This window comes from Arachis duranensis, chromosome 3 (genome assembly GCF_000817695.3).
Source record: "Arachis duranensis cultivar V14167 chromosome 3, aradu.V14167.gnm2.J7QH, whole genome shotgun sequence".
NCBI lineage: Eukaryota > Viridiplantae > Streptophyta > Magnoliopsida > Fabales > Fabaceae > Arachis > Arachis duranensis.
This window is the reverse complement of record NC_029774.3, coordinates 10,038,399-10,060,849: the sequence shown is the minus strand read 5'-3', so window position 1 is coordinate 10,060,849 and position 22,451 is coordinate 10,038,399. Positions and strand designations below refer to the sequence as shown.

The following is a 22,451-nucleotide window of genomic DNA, read 5'->3' as shown; positions in this document are numbered from 1 at the left end:
ACTTCTCTATAAAAGGGGTGAACAGTCATGGTTTGATTCAAGGAGTAAGGTTTGAGAGTGCAAGGCACAGAGTTCTCAGAGCTACCTAAGCTAGCAGTTCTTCTTCTCCTTCAATGTTTTCTGTTTAATATTTTTCTGTTTAATTTTGTCATGTCTTGAGTCTCATGGAAAAAGGCAAACAGTGAGGTTTGTATGAAAAAGTCATAGAGCGGAAAAAGGCAGAGAGTGCAAAATTAAAAGAAAAAGCCATAGATGTCTTAGAGTTCCTTTGTACATCTGTGTTGTGTTTCATGATTCTGTGGGAATCCCCTTGTAAGTTAGGTTAGCACTTTACAATTTGTAATCTGGATGATTATAGTGAAATTCCATCATTGTTGTGATGGAGACTGGATGTAGGCTGCACTGCACTTAGCAGCTGAACCAGGATATATCTGGGTGTAATCTTCTCTCTCTCTTCCAACTTCAATTCTGTTTTTACTGTTCAGATGAAAAATAAAAAATGTCTCGTGTCAAGTGACGAGACAAAATGAAAATGTCTCGTGACTAGGGACGAGCTAAAAACAGAAAAGTTTCCTCTAAGTCTAGCAAGTATTAGCAAGTAGAAAAGGGGGCTAAGATTCAACCCCTCATTCTCTTAGCCACTGAAACTATCAATTATTATTATTATTATTATTATTATTATTATTATTATTATTATTATTATTATTATTCAATAAAATTATTAGATATTATTCTACAAGAAATTTAACATTGAAACCATTTGATATTTTTATATTTAATATAATTAAAAGATGTCATTTTTTAAAAAACATATTTGTATTAAAAGAAAATGTTTTAATTTAGATTTCAAAACATCATTATTCACCTTCCTTGTTTCTAACAAAAAGAGTTATTAATATGATAGTGTCATCTTTCACATGCACAAAGTTAAGTTAATAATAATAAAGGTCGACATATAATAAAAGTAAAATGGACGAGAGACTTTTTTTTTTTTTTAAAGAAAGAGCTCAACACACATGTGGAGCAAGAAATACAAAACAAATCATAACAGTCGTACAAATCCTATGTCATCTACGGCATTGCCATCAATAACATGAGTTATTTACAACACCATTCTGTGGCATATGAAAAGGATTGATCCACGGAGTCTCTAATCCCTATTATCTTGTTGTGAGAAATGACATCATTTCTGCGTAACCATATAGTTCATATCACTAAGAAGAAACCAACTAGCCAATACCTGCATATCTCTTTTCTCATTGGGACAGCTCTCCAACTCTCAAATTGCTCTTTCACAGTGCCAGGGATAATCCACTCCTGTCCAAACGCAGATATCCAAACACACCACACCTATCAAGAGTACTCACAGGTAATAAACAGATGTTATATATTTTCAGCATCTTTCTTACATAGCATGCACATAGTATCATTCTGTTGTAGGACTCTCAGTCTACTAAGCCGATCCTTTATATTGACTGGACGAGAGACTGTTATGTTTGACAAAAAATGTTGGGGATTGATCTGTATATTAATTTTTTTTGGACTAAAATGTCTGCTTTTAAAATCTTTAGAGACTGATCTGGATAATTATTCTGCCAAAAAATAAACTGAAAAATTTATCTGCCGGAGTAAAACTTTGGAAATTGATTTGTATATTAATTTTTCTTAATGACTAAAATGTGCATTTTTAAAATCCTAGAGGACGTAATTACTCAAAATGTATCCCCTTCCAACCCCCTTTTCCTCCTCCCTAACACCAAAATAGTAGAAGTCTATGCTCAACTGCATCTGTCGTACAGGATTCTATAGGATCCCAATATTATCTTGTCTTCTCAAGTATTAGGTTATGATAGCTGCTAGCATGCATATTATACGCAGATAATTTATTTTTTTCTCAGGTGTTGGATTCTGAAGGAAATCTGAGATTCATTGTATATCTGTCTTAATTTGCAGGTTTACAGAGATTCAGAATCAACACCAATGGTTTGCTGTGATATTTGCCAGCGCTGGCTGCATCGTCACTCTGATAATATTAGGTTTGTTAGTTTACCTTTTGCATTTCGAAGGTGAACTGCTTTCATTTGCAACCAAGAATATATATGTTGATGAGCATTCCATTTTTTGTGTCATTTCCATTGGGATTTGACTCCTCTGAAGTTGTTTATTTACTTTAGAGAAAAAAGTAACGCAATCTAAGTCATTGATAACATAAACGGTTTTGATCATCTTAAATAAATAAATAATAAATAAATACATTAAAAAAACCTTAAAAATCGTGCAACCAAATCGTGCAAGTAGCAGTTTCCAAAACTGCGTGATTTTAATCTTTCATCTTTTTTGAATCCTGAATAATTTTTTGAAAAATTTAATAAAAAAAATAAAATTAATTAATTTAAATTGGGTCAAAAATATTTTTTATTTTTTATTTTAATATAAAAAAATACTCATATAAATGTACTAATTTTTTTTTAGATAAATGTACTCAATTTTTTTTGTAATCTATTGTTTTGTTTATATTTTTTATTATTTGTCTATTCTGATGATAATATATTTTTTTTAACCAGTCATACATTTAAATTTATTAGACAACATTAGACATAAAACAAATATCATAAACACATAAAAACACATAAAAATATAAATAAATTAATTTAATATATATCAATATAAATTTAGTAAAGATCTATTAAACCAACATCACATCATTAGTTATTCTAAACACTCTTTAGTTTATTCTCAATTAGATTCTTATTTTAAGTATAAACAAAAAAAAATTGAGTACATTTATCTAAAAAAAATTAGTACATTTACATGAGTATTTTTTTATATTAAAATAAAAATAAAAAATATTTTTGACCCAATTTAAATTAATTAATTTTATTTTTTTATTAAATTTTTCAAAAAATTATTCAGGATTAAGAAAGATGAAAGATTAAAATCACGCAGTTTTGGAAACTGCTGTTTGCACGATTTGATTGTACGATTTTTAAGGTTCTTTTAATGTATTTATTTATTATTTATTTATTTAAGATGATCAAAACCGTTTATGTTATCAATAGCTTAGATTGCGTTACTTTTTTCTTTAAAGTAAATAAACAACTTCAGATGAGCCAAATCCTTTCCATTGTGAACTTCATGATCCTATTTCTTTTTATTGTCTTGTTGATTAATATTTTGAGTTTATTCCGTGATATTTGGAGTCTATTGTCAATTTTTTTACATGTTTTTCTTGAGAGATTGTTGACTCTTGACATTGTTTTGAGGTTAGTCATCATTTTTCCCTGTTTAAAGTCTGCTTCTTTCATTTTTATTTTTTGTTTTTGACAGTGATGAGAAATATCACCAATTTCAAGTGGATCGGAATTTGCAGTATCAATGTCCTACTTGTCGTGGGGAATGTTATCAGGTATATGGATCATGCCTTCAATATCAGAAATCATGTAACAAGCCTCTTGAAATTAGTCTCTGTTGATTTTGTTTGTTGTACCATGCTGTGTGTATTTGTGTATATGTGTATGCTCCAAATCAGGGGCTTGAGGCTGCAGTTCAAGAACTTTGGAAGAGAAGAAATATTGCTGATAGAGATTTAATTGCCAGCTTGAGGGCTGCAGCTGGTTTGCCGCCAATTCAGGAAGAAATATTTGCAAGAAAAAGGACTCTCAGTCGGTTATGACTAATAAACCAGACATGCAGTATAGCTTTGTTTTTAAAATTTTATAAATGAAAATAAACTAAAAAACCAAAAGTACTTATTATATAAAATAGTAGAAAATAAAAATAAAAATACGCCCTTGATTATTTTGTTTGATCATGGGATTTACTAAGTTAGGTATTTGAAACTTGAAAGCCAATGTACTTGAGTACTTGATCCGTACTCGTAGGCTCGTAGCTACTGGTTTTTATTTATATTTTTCACACCCCAACTTCTGATTCAGCCACCACCACCGCCACCTCTGCGGCAGTCGTAGCAGACCGCCAAGCACCGTTACGTAATCTTCGTCCTGTAAGAAGCTTAACTCCTCACTTGTCCTTTGTTTTTCTTATTTCATTACTAATAGTCTATTAGCATTAATTAACTAATTGATTAAGAGCTACACTCAGAGACTCGGCGAGTAGAAGCGCTTCGCCATGAACGCCCCTGACCGTTACGAACGCTTTGTCGTCCCCGAAGGCACCAAAAAGTATGCCTCATCTCTCTCTCTCTCTCTCTCTCTCTCTCTCTCTCTACAGTTCTAATTGTCAAAACTTGATTTCAGGGTGTCGTATGAGAGGGACACGAAGATCATCAATGCCGCCTCTTTCACCATCGAGAGAGAGGAACACACTATAGGCAATATCATTCGCATGTGCGCATTTTTTTTTGCCTTCAGTTTTAATTTGATTTTAGCTGTATAAACCCTAAACCTAAATCGTTCGCTTTTTTGGATGCTTGTATTTTCAGGCAGCTGCATCGAGACGAGAACGTGTTGTTTGCTGGATACAAGCTGCCTCACCCTCTCCAGTACAAAATTATTGTGAGGGTGGGTTTCCAATCTTCCATATTTTTCCCTTCAGTAATTACTACTTACAAAGTTTTTGGTAAATGTATAGATCATAATAAAATGTGATTGAAATTGGCTTCACAACAATTTCATTCACAAGTGATACGATGTAGTTTGGTACTAAAACGGTGTGTTTCTGATGTCGGATTTTGAAGGGGAAAGGAGGTGGAAGAAAGGCTTGAAGAGTTAAAGGATTCTGCTTTACTCTTCAAATCCTGTCTTTCATTCCCTTCATTTGCAACACTCAAAAATACATCCTAAGAGTCAAAAGTTACAACTTACCCTAGCAGCTTGTTTACTAACTTAGTGATGGTTTTGAAGCATCTAATCTTTTAATATTCAAAGTTCACACTTCCATATGTATATGCTTTTGTGGTATTTTTGTTTCTAATCGGCACTTGGAACTTGGGAGTGTCTCAAATTTCTACTTTTATGTGCAACATCTAGAAATTATTAGCATTACCTGTTGTGCTGTTGCTGTTGCTGTTGCTTTTGCAGATACATACCACTAGCCAGTCATCCCCAATGCAGGCATATAACCAGGCTATTAATGATCTGGACAGGGAACTTGATCACTTGAAGAATGCATTTGAGGTCTGTATGTTGTTTCTTTTTTTTCCTCTTCTTGAAAATATGTTTAATTCCATGCAATCACTGATACTTGTTTACTCCTTAATCTTGAGAATCTTTCAGATATTAGAATATTATCCATTAGTACCGGGCGATGATTGTCTGATTGGCCCCATTTCAATATCATCACTCCCAAAACTGCAAAGTAGCTGCAGTTCTGAATTTGATCACATCATTTGACTGTGTGGTGTACCCGATGTTTTGTCAGTAGCTTGTTCTAGGAAATTGGAGTCCGAAGAGGTTCAACTTAAGTAACTTATAATGTGTTAAAGAAGAATACTTATATCACAAGTTTGGCATCTCTTGCTATATTTTGGCTAAGCTCTACCATTCTAGAATTATATTGTTCTTTCTTTTTATGGTATCTGCCTTTTCCACCTAGCAAATGTGGCTAAGTCCGGACAACATTTATGGGGAGGACTGTGAGTTGGCTTTTTCCTTCTATAAGAGATGTTGCCTTATTCTGAGGATGCATCTTTGTGAATATTGAGAAATTGTTTCTCATGACTCTCCGCTTCTATATGGCACTTCAAACGTAAATACTAATAGTCTCTTGGTAGTTCTTTTGTGGTGTCCTGGGAATTGGCTCTTAAGTTCTGCAAAGTGGGCATCATTCTGGCATTTCAGTGTGGGGAATAGGGAACAATTCTGTGGAACCCTTGACTACCTAGAATGATATGTTGCAATATAATTTTGTGCTGGGAAGAGACAAATCGTTTATGGATTTTACGAAGTTTTTTTGTCCATTTTTATTTTAGTTCTGTTAGTTACAAATTCATATTTTTAATTGCAGGCGGAGATGGTGAAGTTTTCAAGGGACTATTGATGTACATTCAAGATGGAAGTTTTTCCCTTTAGCCTTTGCTTGATATGAAACTTGTTAAAGATGTTTCTTTTGGACCAAGGAACTTCTACAGTGGTGAACAATTTCAATGTTAACAAAACTATTGAAGGATGATTTGCATTGTACTAAGCTAATTATTTTTAAAAAGGAAAAAAATCCTGTCACATGAACCCTGTTGCTCTCCATGAATCTTGAATGTGAATATACACTTTTTTTAATTGATTGTTCTATTCTAGTATAACTTGGATTATTTAAATGCAATGTTCAGTGAATTGAGTTTTACTGAATATGAATATACTTTGGGGAACATACACTTGAAGGTAGCATGATAGTGTTGAACGCAAATGGTGAGATCTTCGAATAAAATAGTTGTTACAGGAGTACATTAGGGTTGAAAAATTTAAGTGTAGGAGAAGAACAAGGGGGTTTAGCTGCACATAAAGTCATTCCTAATGCTTTCGATCATGTTGTTAGAGACATGGTTCACTGTACAATATCTTTATTGATTTTAACCTCCTGATGAAACGTTCATCAAATTCTACATTTATCTTTACAATTTTCACATGGTTTGCTCTATCTTTTTGTTTTCTTGCTACTGTTAGTATCTACAACTATACTACCTAATCATCTAATAATGCCTACATGATGGAGAAGTCCTCATCAAGACCATCTAGTTCTCCTTTCAGTCTATGTTGTTGGATTACCAACACAGACACTGTCATTGCGAAATCTGGTCCTGAAAGTACATCCCCGATTGGTCCCAATTCTGGGCACTGTTGCCAATCGTCCATCCCTTTTGTCAATATAGAGTTCATCCCACCTTCTTTACCAACGATGACTAAAGAGTATTTCCCTTCAAATGATCTGAGAGTTGTGAATGTTTCGGCTGCGCTGGCAAGATGCTTCTCTAAGTAGGAAATACGACCCCCATTTATATGCTTTTCGTAGAATTGTGCAAAACATTCGTCGTCGTGTCCCACTTCTTCCTCCAGCTCTGGAAGGTTGACTCTATAAGCTGCTAATCTTGAGGATTCTGCACTGGAATCTACCAGAAATCTGATCACTGTAAGTTTTACTCCTGGATGTCGTGCTACCATACCTGCATAGGCAAGTGCTTCCCTATCATCTTTTCCGCCAATGAATATTACTGCCACATTCAGTGATACCTGAGTTCTTGATATCTTTTCAATTGATCCAAGGCCTCTGTTAACTAGAATCCCCACGGAACAAGGAGCACTCCTTAATAACTGTTAAACAGTATCTATTATTGCATTATTGAGCTATCAATATTAAGGTAATTGATTTTTTATTTGCTATATATGTTTTCATTTAACATGTGCATTTTCTTCCTTGATAGTCTCAAAGAGAATTGATGCACATAACTTTTGACATTACTCTTGTTGCAGCTACTTGGATTTACTATGGCTAGCTAGCTCCTTTGATTCTTGAACTTGTTCATCTTATTTATCAAAATAATACTAATGATAAATTTTTTGACATTACCTTTCTGTTCACATATCTGAATCCCTGGTGACCCATATCCAATTTTCCATCCTGACGTTGGTTCCTGTGGAATGGTAGTATAATGAGGGCAATCATCAATTCATCTGCTAAGACACAGATGTCTTGTGCCATGTTAGTGATTGTTGACACTGCTAATGTTCTTTTGAGAGTAATACCTTCACTATCCTCATCTACATAGGCTTGAAAAGAGTTGGATACTTTGTCCCTCATTTCCACGACTGCAGCATCTTTCACAGTTGTTGTATGTCCTTCTGTGCCTCTCTCTACTGTTGCTGCTATCTGATCAGTGAGTTCAATCATGTCCGCGACATATACCACAATGCCGGGGGGTGTTGCCCCTCTTGAGATCTCCATGAAGTTGATGGAAGCAGGAACGTTGTCAGGTCCGTGGACACACAAGAGTATCCTTAGCTCATGTAGTGGGTCAAGCAACTGGAGCGTCATGCGATGATTTGGTGCTCGTTTCCTGGCACGTTTTATGATGTATGCTATCACTGATGGAGTATGCACTATTGTGAAAAATATTGCCATTATCATTGTAATGCCAGTTGAAGTATTGGCACCACAACCTATCTGGTAATACAAGGACAAATATGAGATTGATTCAGTTATAAACATGATTTTTGATTATCTATTTATGTTGCATGCCTTATAGTTAGAATTAGAAGTGGTGAATTTAATTTATAGATGTACACGAATACAGATCAAATGCTTCATTATGTATTATTAGGTAAGGGTATATATATTCCTCCATTTTCACTATTTCTGATGATGATGATCTGGAATTGTGGAAGAACCCTTCATTTCTCAGTTTTAAAGGGTACTGCTATATCAATTTGCTACAAAATAGAAACATGACACTATCATAGTATCATGCATGCATGTTGGCTGATGACATTCCCTTTGGAGACATCACAAAAGTAAATATTTCCAATTTCCATGCAAGAAATGGACTAGTATCTATTTGGCTACATTTGGTTCCAGAGACAAAAGGCAAATACAGAGACAGAATGACACAAAAATGTGTTTAGAGCGAGAGACAGAGAGGACAAGACAATGAATAGAAAATTTCTATATAATCGTTGTCTCCCTGTCTTTGTATTTTGTATTCTGTCCAATTACCAAACGCCGCCTTTATGATAAGTGAAGATAAAGAAAAAGTTAGGAAAATACTTGCCGCTTTGATAGCCAAGAAGATGTGAAAATGGCCCTTGGTGGTTAGGAGTAATCCAATTGCAACTGATTCCGGCCAGCGAAAACCAAGTATCATCCCCAAAATAACTGTTCCAACAACCTTGCCGACAATAGCAATGAGAATAAGTGTAAACAATTTTGCCCAAGTCAATAGATGTCCAGCTTCAAACTCTCTGAAATCAGCTGCATAACCCATCCACAAGAAAAAGATAGGAAAGAAGATAGTGGTCAACAAGTAGTTGATTTTGGCAATAACCCATTTGGAAACTCTGCCTTCCCTTGGAAAACACACCCCTGCCATGAAAGCACTTAGAATTGGACTATATTCATATATAGTTGATGAGGCACAAGCCATGACCATAACTGCAATTGACAACACCAAATGTGAACCTTTCATAGGTTTCCCTTCCGGGTTTTCATTATCAACCCAGTTCATAAAGATTGGTGAAACCAATGCTGTCAAAACAGTCTGTCCAAGAAGTGCACACCCCATTATGATGGCCTTCTTAAGGCGTTTCTTTTCGTCATAATCATCGCAAAATGCGTCCAATGGCATGGCTATGTAGCCAACCGAAAGAAGCAAGGAGCATACAAAATCCGAGTGCATCCCTGTTGCTATCACAAGCTTCCCAATATCCGACTTGCCTATCTTGAGTCGCGTTATCAAACGAGTCAAAACTGGGGATGCTGTGCTAGATAGAAGAGTTGAGAGGGAGAATGTGTATTCTAGCAACTTGGTTTGATCTGTAAAGTAATGCAGGAATGGTGTTGTGGTGCCTGCTATGATGAAAGTGCAAATTATTCCTGCATATGCAACTTGAGCATCCTTACTTGGTTTCTTGAACAGTATGAATGGATCCATTTCTATCCCCAAAGCAAACATGTAACACATCATACCAAAATCTATGATGAACACAAAGGTTGTGTTGAATTCCATGTACAATTTGCGTAAGAAAGATACATTCCCCATCACTAGTCCTACCTGCATTCAAAATAAAAAAAAAAAGAAAATAAAGAGTAAGTATAAAAATTTTGAGCATTTTCCTTTTTCCAAAATTCTAAAAGCAGACAACACTTGACAATAAGAAAACAAAATTCAGAACTTACAAATATGTCAGAAGTGATCCGAGGTTGTGAATAAGGCTTTAGAAAATAATGTAAAGCATTGCATACAATCACCATCACCATAAACATAACAAAATTTTTGCCTAATTGAAGTACGAGGTAGCCTAACCTTTCTGAACATTGGGTCAATACAACTGCCATGTTGAATTTAATTTTTTTTTTTAAGTTAAAACCTGGGGTTTGATCAGATAAATAATATAAATATATTTTTGTGTATATGTATTATTTTTTTTCCCTTCTTTCTCTTGCTTCTTCTTCTTCTTCTCCTCCTCCTCCTCCTCCTCTTCTTCTCTAGCTTACCCTGTTATCATTCTTGTTTACATTCTCAAAGAAGATTACAAAGTTTTTCCTTCTCATTTTTTTAAATTTTTTATTTTACTAATGATCAACCTTCGCCAAGTTTGGCAAAAAAAAAAAAATTGAGATGGTGAATGGTTGTGATTTATATCTTAATTTTAGGAGACAATGGAGGAAAACATTCTTAACAAGTACCAGATCTACGAAGCTTCAAAATTGAAGGATTTGGAGAGTGTATAAGGATATTAATAAACCGCAAAAAATGGATATATCACAAAAGTTGTGCTACATTTCCATCGCTAATTATTTATATTCTCTTAAGCATTATTAATCTAATAATGCATGCCACATGGTTCCCCATTTTATATGATACATTTCTCACTTAACCAGCATAAGTCATCACCAAAATGCAAACTCATTATCTTAAGATTATTGTTAAAAGGAATGTCACACAATCTTAGAGGCTTATGGCTACCTTGTACAATTGGTTATATTTAATTTGTTTACAAACTAGTTTGACCTTGTATGAATTTTGTTTCGCACGTATCTTCCAACTCATGAAGTCAAGGACTAATTGTGCTGCATACATAAGATAGGATTCGATCTCTCGATATTTATTTAAGTAGACGAGTGAGTTAACTACTCGATCAATCAAAGTTTGTTTGTATTGTTTCTTTTACAGGTGAACTTAACTATTGCTGATTAGTTTAGCTCTTCAATGTTTGATTTGTATTTTTTCATCAACAACACGTTTTCTAATAGATTTAGCTGTAATCTGTTTTAACAGTTAACATTTTGGAAGGGATTTTAATGATTTGAAAAATAACCTAATAAAAAAAAGAAAAGAAAAGAAAAGAAAAGAGAGAAATGGTAAATAAAAATAAAATAAATTAATATGAAATAGTGATGATAATCATGGTATTGTTTGCTTGAAAAATAAAACCAAGGGATTTCAGGTTTGCAGGAATCTTAATGATTAGTCGCTCAATGCATGTATTTTATCTTTCTTCCCAATGATTTTACTAAATTATTGTGTAAACTTGTTTTGTCTTATATTTGAATCGATATATATCACATTCTTCCATTATTAGACATGATGCAAGTGCAAATTTTATTAGACACAATGACACTAGGTTTTTAAGTTGGGGAGAATTTCAAACCATTTAAATATAAATGAGTAATAGTACACATTCAAGTCTTTTTATAAACTAAGTTTATGACTTGAAATAATGCTAATCATATCTGATTTTTATTATGTTTGACCAACTTGATTAATAAAAAAACTTGAATGTGTAGCATTATTCGATATAAATAAGCATAATTAACATGCATATAAAACAACCAATTTGAATTAGTCTAATAGTTAGTTTACTAATCAATTTAAATAAGTGTTAAAACTTAAAAGTTCAAATTTTATCTCACATGTACTATTAAATAGAACTCAAATTCATAACGAACGAGTCTTTGTGCTGCTAGACGAGAGGATATAATAGTAACAAAAAAATATGTATATAAAATTAAAATGTATTTTAGATAATGCCAAAAGTAACATTAATACGAATAAATATTAGCAATATACAATTTTATTAAGGTACTAATTATTTTAATCAATAATAAACTACTTAATTAATGAATAAATGTTAAAAAATAAACAAAAAAATAAATAAATATTAACTGGTTATTTAGTATTTACCGAAAAAAAAAAATTTATGGTTAAGACCAAGAAGTAATTAGTAAAAAAGAAGAGAACAGAAGAAAATAGATTGAATACCCATTTCGGACTCTTGATAATTTCTTTGAAGGAGTATGAGATTTTTTTAAGAAAAATACCTATTTCAACCTCTAATAATTAATTTCGTGAGATTGATTAGTCCCTCTGTCAATCATCTCTCCATAACATACTTATCTGACTCGTTAATTATTAATATATTCTTTATTTAATTTTTATAAATAAAAATAATTTAAAAATTACTAATACTTTTTAGTTGTACATAGTAAATTTAGTCCATGTATTTATAAAAGGTAACCAAAAAATAAAAAAAACTAATAATTATTTCTAATGACCACTAGCTTTCAATTAAAAAGAATTTATCAATTTTAGTTTATTTTTAATAGATAAATCAACATTTTAATATGCTATATAAGCTTATTTTATTAATATACAGAGAAAATATTGACAAAAAACTAAGAGGAAGTATAGGGAGCCAATAGAATATTTGTACAATATGTACAATGGAGGTTTAGGGAGTATTTGAGATATAATCATTAGTGTTACATTTTCTCATCAGCGTAAACTTTTGGGATGAGCGGTATCATAATATAGTAGCAGCGCTTTAGATCCGAAAGGTCTAGAGTTTGATCATACCTACATGGCAATAAATTAAATTAAATTTCAAAATTTATATAACCATCATTACATACATAACATAAATTAAAGTAAAAATTTAAATATGATACAATGTTATTAATCATTTTCTAATTGTTTTACATATATTATACATATTATATATTAAAATTATATATATTATATATATAGTGGTGCGAGTAGGGGCGGGTATTACCTAAACCCGACCCCGCCCCCGCCTTTATCAAGAACCCGCCCCGCTAAAAACGCGTCCCGGTGCGGGGCGGGTAATTACTTGCCCTGAGCGGGTAGGGGCGGAGTGGGTACCCGCAGGTTCGGGTGGTATTGTCATTCCTAATTAGAGATATAACCATTAGTGTTATCTTTTTCCATCAATTTAAACTTTTGGGATGAGTGGTATTATGACATGGTATCAAAGCTCCATATCCAAAAGGTCAAAAGTTCGATCCTTGGTGAATCCCAAAATAAGCTTAAACTTTTGGGATGAGTGGTTTTATGACATGAAATCCCTAGTACCCGAATGGTTATTCTGGATAATATGGGTCATGTTCATTTTGTAACTCATATAACCCATTGTACACATTGTACAAATATTTCATTGGCTCCCTAGTAGGCATAGTTGTAAAAATCGAACCGGACCGGCCGGTTCGACCAATAAAACGAACTCTAGTCCGGTTCGATTTACTCCTTGAACCGTTTAAGGAAGAAAACCGGGATGAATCGGATCAAATCAATCGAAACCGATGAGAACCAGTGCAAATCGGTCTGCTTGAAATTTTTTTTAAAATGTCTCCACCAGGTCTCAAACCAAGAACCTTGTTGCAAAAGCAACCTCCACTTGCCACTCAACCATTGCGCTTCTAAATACTATATTTGACAAATATTAATTATATAGTATACATAAATATCTAATTTAATTTAATTTTTGTTTTTTCTATTTTTCAAATTAATTATATTTTAATTATATACCATTATTAATATAAATATAAATTTCACTAAAAATTTATTAATTTACTTGATCTATTTTATTGCTAGTATTGTGATTAAGGTTATTTGTTTTGATATTAGTGTTAAAATCTACTGATATTATAGTTAGATGATAGACTTTGTAAATTAATTATTTTTTTATTGTGTCAAATTAAGATACTATTGTAGTATTACTGATAAATTTTATGGGTTTTTTTATATTAGTTATTTTTAAAAGTTAAGACTTGATTCTTCATAAAATGTTAGTGAAGATATATATTTCAAATTTTAATTTTTAAGTTTTTAACTATTTTATATTTTATATTTACGTGAGACCGATTTTATCGGTTCAACTAATAATTTATCGGTTGAACTAATAAACTAATAAACCAGTAACTTAACCGGTTTAATTATTAGTTCGGTTCTAACAGCAGGACTCAAAAACTAATTAATCTCAAAGAAATAAAATTTAAGGATAAAAAAAATATTTTTTTTTTTATCAAGAGCCTCACTATTTCTTGAGTGGGTACCGGATTTTTTTTCGAAAATAAGGTTGGTTGGTTGGCACTTGGCGGGGAATTTGAATAAAAGAAGTTAAGGATATGACGTGAATCTTACGTGTCTCCCAAACCATCGAGCTGTCTGAACATAATAGACAACAAATAAATACCATAAACCATTATTACTTATCATTAGATAGAAAATTACCTTACAATGTTGCCTAATCCAATCATTGCAGTGTCAAAAAATTGAATGAATGAAGAAGAAGAAGAGGAAGAAGAAGTGAAGGTAACATTACAAAATCAAAAATCAAAAGATCTAAAAAAAATAGAGAAAGAAAGCAGAGGCAGGGAGGGGATCGAATCAACCTCGAACACACAAAATACAGTTACCGATTTTTAATTCTCTCTCTCATTCATTCTCTCTCTTTCTCTCTTTCTCTCCCTCCCTCTCTCTCTCTCTCTCTCTTCTCTTCGTTGCGAAACTGAATTGAATGCTGATAGGATCAATCATCAATAAGGTAGAAAGAGAGAAGAAGAAGAGGAGGAAGAAGAAAGAAGAAGAAGAAGAAGAAGAAGAAGAATGAGCGTGATTTCTCGGAACATATGGCCCGTATGCGGCAGCTTGTGTTGTTTCTGTCCTGCGTTGAGGGAGCGTTCAAGGCATCCAATCAAGCGTTACAAGAAGCTCCTTGCTGATATCTTCCCTAAAAACCAGGTTTTTCTATTTTTCTGTTAAATTTTCATTTCATTTCATTCTCTGTTTAAAAATTTATTGGATCTGCAAGACAAAGCCAAGTAGAGAATAGGTGTTAGCTAGCGTCACGGTTTCGAGCCTGTGAGGGGAAAATGTTATGTTTCCCTTCCCTCGCTCTTGATATTTTGAGGCTATGTCAGGGGTCAGATGAGGGATTAGTTCGGCTCATTCGGATAACTGCCTATGATTGTTAGCAATATGAGAGAGTAAATGAATGAATGAATGTGTGTATTGTATGTTTCTTGGTTGTGATTGTGGCAGGACGAGGAACCCAATGATCGAATGATTAGCAAGTTATGTGAATACGCCGCCAAAAATCCCCTTCGCGTTCCTAAGGTATCTATCTATCTTTCTTTCTTTCTTTCCGTGTGTCTGTGTATTTTGATTTTGTATATTTGGAGATCACATTTTGCACAATGTTTTACCATGCATTCTCGGATAAACAATCACTGCTTCTCAGTTGAAAGATTTTAGTTTAGGGGCAAAGGCTTTTGAATGTTGTTATTTGCCATGTGCACAGCTACTACGTGAAGTGCTATAGCATCTTTCACACCTTTAAAAATTTAAAGTCTATTTCTTTTCTTATAAATATTGAATTAACCTTCTGCGATCTTTGCTTATTTCAGATAACGAGCTATCTTGAGCAAAGGTGTTATAGGGAGTTGAGAAATGAGAACTACCACGCTGTAAAAGTTGTCATTTGTATCTACAGGAAGTTGTTGGTTTCTTGTCGGGACCAAATGTGAGTACTTTCATCATATTGAATTCACCTTCCCCCCCTCCCCCCCTCCTGACATATACTTTCACCGTCAACATCAATATGTTTTTTTCACCTTGTCAGTAAACTAGTTAAATAAATATACATTCAGATTTAACCAAGCAGTACTCTATCACCAATATCCTGATGTCTAATGTATCACAGAAAAGACACTATGCAGAAATTGTTGCTTGTTTTGGAGACTATAGTCTCCTTGAATTTGCACCAATTTGACCAAATAGCCTCTAAGGAAGCAATATTAGCTGATTTTCTATTTCTTATGCACAAAAGCATCTGTATGATTTGTGAGAATACTATTGTGGCAGGCCTTTGTTTGCAAGTAGCTTGCTTAGTATTATACAAATTCTTCTTGATCAAACACGGCATGATGAAGTGCAGATTTTAGGCTGCCACACCTTGTTTGACTTTGTGAACAATCAGGTGGGGTTTTTTGGTAGGTTATCTATTTAGGAATTTGTTGCAAGTTTATTTTTATTTTTGTACTTAAATTATGTATAATATAGCAATTTGTTCCTGTGGAGTTTGAAGCATGTAGAGGTATTCTCTTATGATACAGACGGATGGTACTTATATGTTCAATCTAGATGGCTTCATTTCAAAACTTTGCCGTCTAGCTCAAGAAATGGGAGAAGATGCAAAAATACAAAATTTGCGTGCTGCTGGAATTCAAGTCCTTTCATCAATGGTAATATTAGCCATATGCGATCTACTATTTGAAAAGATTCTTTAAACTTTCTTCTCTTCTTGCCCGCCCAATTGGCCAACTAGAGTGGTCCTTCTTCCCATATTCCTAGCTTATTTAAGCCATATTTTTGTTAGCAAACTGGATGCTTGCAACAGCAGCTTGATCATTATTTATTTCTTTTACAGGTTTGGTTCATGGGAGAATTCTCTCATATTTCAGTTGAATTTGACAATGTGAGTTAGTAGTCCATTTTAAATGTTTTTTTGAGATTGCATTTCTCTCTTTTTTTTCTTTTTTTTTTCCTTGGAAAACTAAATCGGTGACTGTCTTCACTGTGATTTCTAGTTCTACTCAAATTGGTGCTGTTTCTTTAAATATGTAACTAATGATTATTTTCTGTCATGATCAATTCTGATAGCGTTGGAATCTACACGCACAAAATATGTTTGTTGATACCCTTTTATGTTTATCATGCCTTTAACAGCTTTATGCAACTCTTGTTAACTCAGGTTGTTTCAGTTGTTTTGGAAAATTACGGTGAAGTCCAGAAAGATGCTCAACGGAATGCAGCCAGGCTCTATTCTTGGAAAATGATAGTGAATGAAAAAGGAGAACTTCAAGTGTCAAAGTAATCGTCCTTGTCATTGTGATAGCTTCCATTGTATGTTACTGATCTATCATAGTTGCTGTTAACTTCTTTTTTTCATATCCATAGGGAGGATGCAGCAAACCCTGGATTCTGGTCACGAGTTTGCATACAGAATATGGCAAAGTTAGCCAAGGAGGGTACAACTGTTCGACGAGTTTTGGAATCCTTGTTCCGCTATTTTGATAATTCAAATCTCTGGTCTCCTGATCATGGTCTTGCTCTTTCTGTCTTGCTTGACATGCAGTCGATAATTGAAAATTCTGGTATTTATCTTCTTGAGTGCTCTAAGATATGGTACATTTTATACCAGTTTTTATTATCTGATCATCTTAAAATTGAGTTCATTGTAATTTACAGGACAGAATACACATTTGTTGCTGTCCATTTTAGTCAAACACCTTGATCACAAGAATGTTTTAAAGAATCCTAATATGCAACTTGACATTGTTGGCGTTATTAGTTGTGTTGCTCAGCATACAAGATCTCAACAATCTGTTGCCATTATTGGTGCATTGAGTGATATGATGAGGCATCTACGGAAAAGCATACACTGCTCCCTTGACGATTCAAGTCTGGGGGCTGAAGTGATACAATGGAACCAAAAATACCGACAAGAAGTAGATGAATGCCTTGTACAGTTAACAACTAAGGTGATAAAAAATTCCACATTATTAAAGATATTATTTATTAGTGTAATGAACAAGATAAACATATGATCTCTATGATCTAACTCTCTTGTGTGGCTGTAATGTTAAACAGATTGCAGATGCAGGTCCTGTTCTCGACACAATGGCTGTGATGCTGGAAAATATGTCTAGTATTACAGTTATGTCCAGGACCTTGATTTCTGCAGTTTATAGAACTGCTCAAATAGTCGCGTCAATACCGAATTTGACATATCAGAACAAGGCAAGATTTATTAAATTGATTGATTGGTTATGATTGTAATTTTCCTTGCTTCTATCTGACTTTTTCATTTTTCCATCTTTCCTTCCTGCAAATTTGTTACTCTATTATATAGGCATTCCCCGAGGCTCTATTTCATCAGTTACTCTTGTCGATGGTCCATCTGGACCAAGAAACCAGGGTGGGTGCACACCGCATATTTTCTGTTGTTCTTGTGCCATCATCCGTTTGTCCACAACCTCAACATTCAGCGGATATTCAAAGGGTGCTTTCAAGAAACACGTCTGTCTTTTCTTCTTCAGCTGCACTCTTTGAAAAGTTGGAGAGGAAGCCAGCTACCATTCAAGAAGAAAGTCATTCAGATGGAAACACTGGTGATAACTCTATTTTTAACAGATTGAAGTCAACTTATAGTCGGACAGCTAGTAGAAGATCTTCTTCTATTGAATCTCTGGAGAGAAAGAATTCAAAGGGTAGTAGTTCTATAATAAATAGATTAAAGTCTAGCCGATCAGGTAGTGTAAGAAGGACTCAGCCCGAAGAAAATAATACTACAGATAGTTCCAATAAACAACTGGTATAAAATTGCACAGTTTGCTCTTGTTTACTTATTTACAATTCACTGTAATAATAACAAGAACATAATTTTTCAATCAACACCACCAAATTCTGCCTGTCTTCTGATGAGTAATGTGTTACAGGCATTACCCCTTAGGTTGAGTAGTCATCAGATTACTCTTATGCTATCATCTATCTGGGCTCAGTCCGTCTACCCCATGAACACGCCTGAAAATTTTGAAGCAATTGCTCACACCTTCAGCCTTGTCTTGCTTGTTGCTCAGAGTAAGGTAATGGAAGTGCATGCATTTGACGATTATAGTTAGATTAGATGCAGATTGTTCATTCAATTTGCCTTTTTAACTGTAAGATATAAAATGTCAGCATTTTTGTCTGGAAATACAAATAATCTCTTAAAAAAAAATCATTCTTTGAAAGTTCATAGTCTCTATTACATTAAAAAGTTAGTGTAGGCTTTTTATCTTATGCTCATATCTTGTGAGTTTGGCTCTTGCAGAATTCCTCTTATGAGGCCTTAACTGAAAGTTTTCAGTTGGCAATTTCCTTGAGGAGCATTTCCCTCAATGATAAAGGTAGAGCCTTCGTTCCCACATTTGTTTGGACATCACATGATTATTTTTCTTGTTTTCTCAAAATTTTCCCTCATTTGTCATTTTTTCATAGTTAATAAGTTAAATTAAGGCACTGTTAGTAACTAAAAGCATAATATTTTATACTTACTGCTCCGACAAAATATGAAGCTTTGGTAAAATATTTCAGGGACTAAGTTTTCGTCAAAAGTTCAGTATTTCACTGACTAAAAGAGAAGTTTCTTTATATAATGATGATTATATAGTGCATGATCTAACTTTTCTCTTGATTTGACAATGTAACTATATTAGCGTTATGGATGGTAGAGTATAGTAGATAGTGATTTCTTTTATAAATTTATTGGATGAATGCCTTTAAATTTGATCGGGATTCATATGCAATTTCATGCATAGCATCTCACTTATTTTAAATAATTGAACTAGAAAAACTATGCATCAAGCACTCATTAATTTTGTGATTTTAATTAAAAACTAGCAGTCAATATTGTGTAGCAAAATTATCATGTGGTAATTTATGTACAATGCTTCACATAAAAATATGGCAGGTTGGATTTTCAGCGATGCACAAAATGGAACAAAATTAATTGGATCCCTTCGTTCATACTCAACCAAACAAAAGTCGTGATAACATACTTTGTTCATAGCATAGTCTTATTCTCATATTAGATGATTGTTATTTAATGCTTATTTTCCTTATATTACTTCGGAGAAAATTTGTTGTGAATCATTGTTAAAAGTGCCTAGTTCTAAAGCTTTGTTATATTTTCCAGTCAAACTTCAACCATCACGGCGCAGATCTCTCTTTACACTGGCAACATCCATGATTGTTTTCACTTCCAAGGCCTACAATATTGGTTCTCTCATTTCTATTGCTAAAATGCCACTGACAGATAAGACAGTATGTACTTCTAATTTTATGGAATTTTCTTTTGTGCATTTAAGTTATTTTACTTTTCTATAACTTCCCCATTTTCTCTTTTAGCTTGATAATATGATGATTGTTTACTCAATTGAATAGGCTTCTATCTATTTTGTACTGGTATGTGAAGTGATAAAATTATAATCCGTGTATCTTCTGAATTGTCTTTTATGGTTTTCTTCAGTGTGATCCATTCCTGCAACTGTTAAACGACAGCAAGTTACAAGTTGTTCTTGATACAGCTAGACATTCAAGTAGAGTTTATGGATCGAAAGAGGATGATGCAGCTGCTTTGAAGTCACTTTCAGCTATAAAATTGACAGAAAGCCAGTCTAAAGAATCATTTGCTACCATGATAGTACAGGGTCTAGGAATTCCAATAGATGTAAAAATTCTATACCATGCAATGTTGCACTATTTATCAGGACTTTAGTAATACCCTTGAGTTCCTTGTGAAACAGGAATCATCCACCTTAAAAGAAGAGCTACTTCGTGAATTTTCGCCTGATGATGCTTGTCCACTAGGAGCCCAATTATCTACTGAGACAACAGAAATCTATCAGGCCGGGTTGAAAGATGATAAACATTCCGATATGGTAACCTGAACTGCTATGCTGTTTTCTTCTTTTTTCTTTTTCCAGTTATTTCCTTTTATCTGAACCTTCGTCGTTCGAACATGAAAAAAATGCAGGTTGATATTCCATTATTTACTATGGATGACGACATTCCATCTAACGGAATGGAAATCCAAGTTCATCCTAATGCACAGCAGCCTTTAGGAAATACAAACCTTTTGAGTGTTGATGACATTTTGGGTTCAGTAAGTGCTTCTGTTCATTTATAAGCACACATCACACGCTTGACTTTTCAATTTTCCTCTACATTTTATTTCTGAAAACCAATGAACTCCTGATATTATCATTCATTTGCAGGTTTTGGACACAACCAATCATGTAGGGAGAATTTCTACATCAACGGCTCCTGACATGAGTTACAAAGAAATGGCTCTCCATTGTGAGAACCTCCTCATGGGAAAGCAGGAGAAGTTGAATGTTTTCATGGCTTCCAATACATTGCAATCATCATTTAGGTTTGCTCCTCCTATGTACAACCATGAGAACTGGGACAAGGACACGTCTGCAAATTCCAATCTTCAAATGACTTCTATGGTACTTTTCTGAGACATTTACATCTATGGTTTATTGGCAAATTAAGTCTGCACTTTTTTTTAAAAGAGGGCTTAATCATTAATTTATATATTAATCATTGGTCGATTTGATCAAGTTTAAAAACATGAACTTGTTTCCTGAAACCAAACAACTATATAATTTTTATGACAATTGAATTGCAGAGTGGAAATCCATTCTTGGATCCTCCAAACATGGGTCCTAATTCACTCAACACATTTCCTGACTCTGCTCCAAGGCATTGTGGAACTGCATACCAACATCAGCCTAACTTCTTTCAACTGCCAGCGGCACGCCCGTATGATAATTTCTTGAAGGCCGCCGGATGTTGATTCTCGGCAGATGCAGAAAAATAGAGCAGCTATGTCGACAATGAATTGGCAACAACATTTATCAATTATATTTATTCTTCTTCTGCTCTGATTTGCTTGGTGTATATCCTTTTATTTAGTTGCATCCTTGCATTCGGAGCTGTTTATAAATGTATAGATAAATCCCTTTATATGAGAGTGAGTTTGCATTCTTTTTCCTTTTGTTTATTGTCCACATCTGATTTCATTATGGGGACATGAGAATTTTGTAAAGGCAATTTCTTGTAGATGGAAATTCCAATCTGCTTATCAATCAGAAAGACATGAGAAGAGTTTTAATCTTATTCAGAATGTTCTACTTCTTCTTCCGCAAAAATATCATGGTATTAGTATCCTAACACACAACTGAGTCTTTGTAACAACTGAAATTCACCATGAGCATGAAGGATGATGATCATCTACGTTTGAGGTGCAGTTGGGAACCTGAATCGTACATTTCAGTCAAACTATGTATGTAAAAGATGTTTAACCATTCTCTTAAATAAGTTCATTGTTGTTATGCTTTTAAGAATTGTCTGTGTTTCAAATTCTCTTTTGGTAATAATTTTGCAAATGCAACTATGTTTACAAGTTAATACTTATAGGGGGAAAATAACTATAATATAATAATTATTTTAAATTATGTCATAGACTAATTTAGATTAAAAATACTATTTACAAACTAATTTAATGGTTAATTTAAACGTAATGCTACATTAAATATTTTTACAGTAATGCTCTACGTCTAAGTAATTTTCCTAACTAAGTCTAACCATGTTATTTTCTCTCACACGTCGTGCCACCTTTTCTTTCACGCTTTTATAACAGACTTTTAATGTAAACTTCTTAACGTAAAGCTTCTTTCTTCGTTCTTCTTCAACGTAAAGCTTCTTCATTTTTCTTTGATTTCTCTTTAAATTTTCGTTTTCTTCTTCGTTTTCGTTGTGTTTCTCCTCTGATTTTTTCTCTTTCTCTTCAGATTTTGATCTGCATTTGAACAGCGTATTATTCTTCTGAATTGAATAGCGTATTATTCTTCTGTATCAAAACAATGAATGATTCAAG

General features: G+C 33.6%; 3 protein-coding genes across 5 annotated transcripts in view; 2 read left to right on the top strand and 1 right to left on the bottom strand.

The window, feature by feature from the left end:
• Positions 1 to 6,256, top strand: part of LOC107477449 (DNA-directed RNA polymerases II, IV and V subunit 11) — a 10,648-nt gene extending 4,392 nt beyond the window's left edge. Inside the window, exons 1-6 of one of the 3 annotated variants that reach the window (XM_016097465.3) lie at positions 3,790 to 4,003; positions 4,090 to 4,181; positions 4,257 to 4,346; positions 4,442 to 4,520; positions 5,040 to 5,135; positions 5,965 to 6,256. In XM_016097465.3, coding sequence (XP_015952951.1) covers positions 4,129 to 4,181; positions 4,257 to 4,346; positions 4,442 to 4,520; positions 5,040 to 5,135; positions 5,965 to 5,997 — 351 coding nt within the window. In that variant the 5' untranslated portion in view covers positions 3,790 to 4,003; positions 4,090 to 4,128 and the 3' untranslated portion in view covers positions 5,998 to 6,256. Of the gene's footprint in view, positions 1 to 3,789; positions 4,004 to 4,089; positions 4,182 to 4,256; positions 4,347 to 4,441; positions 4,521 to 5,039; positions 5,136 to 5,964 lie in introns of those variants that run through there. The other 2 variants (XM_016097464.3, XM_052258869.1) reach the window with 2 other exon arrangements.
• Positions 6,257 to 6,334: 78 nt separating this feature from the next.
• LOC107477486 (cation/H(+) antiporter 28) lies at positions 6,335 to 9,999 on the bottom strand. Its single transcript, XM_016097524.3, has 4 exons — positions 9,841 to 9,999; positions 8,717 to 9,715; positions 7,519 to 8,112; positions 6,335 to 7,262 (listed from the first exon to the last, which is right to left on the bottom strand). Exons 1-4 carry the CDS (start codon positions 9,997 to 9,999, stop codon positions 6,654 to 6,656), a joined length of 2,361 nt encoding a protein of 786 aa, XP_015953010.1. The 3' UTR covers positions 6,335 to 6,653.
• A 4,535-nt stretch (positions 10,000 to 14,534) lies between these two features.
• Positions 14,535 to 21,740, top strand: LOC107477450 (protein SEMI-ROLLED LEAF 2). Its single transcript, XM_016097466.3, has 19 exons — positions 14,535 to 14,704; positions 15,005 to 15,079; positions 15,370 to 15,485; positions 15,827 to 15,941; positions 16,078 to 16,206; positions 16,392 to 16,439; positions 16,716 to 16,834; positions 16,922 to 17,118; positions 17,213 to 17,505; positions 17,615 to 17,764; positions 17,877 to 18,338; positions 18,463 to 18,609; positions 18,837 to 18,912; positions 19,701 to 19,828; positions 20,034 to 20,234; positions 20,311 to 20,445; positions 20,541 to 20,669; positions 20,782 to 21,018; positions 21,201 to 21,740. Exons 1-19 carry the CDS (start codon positions 14,570 to 14,572, stop codon positions 21,366 to 21,368), a joined length of 3,060 nt encoding a protein of 1,019 aa, XP_015952952.1. The 5' UTR covers positions 14,535 to 14,569; the 3' UTR covers positions 21,369 to 21,740.
• The last annotated feature ends 711 nt before the right edge of the window (positions 21,741 to 22,451 follow it).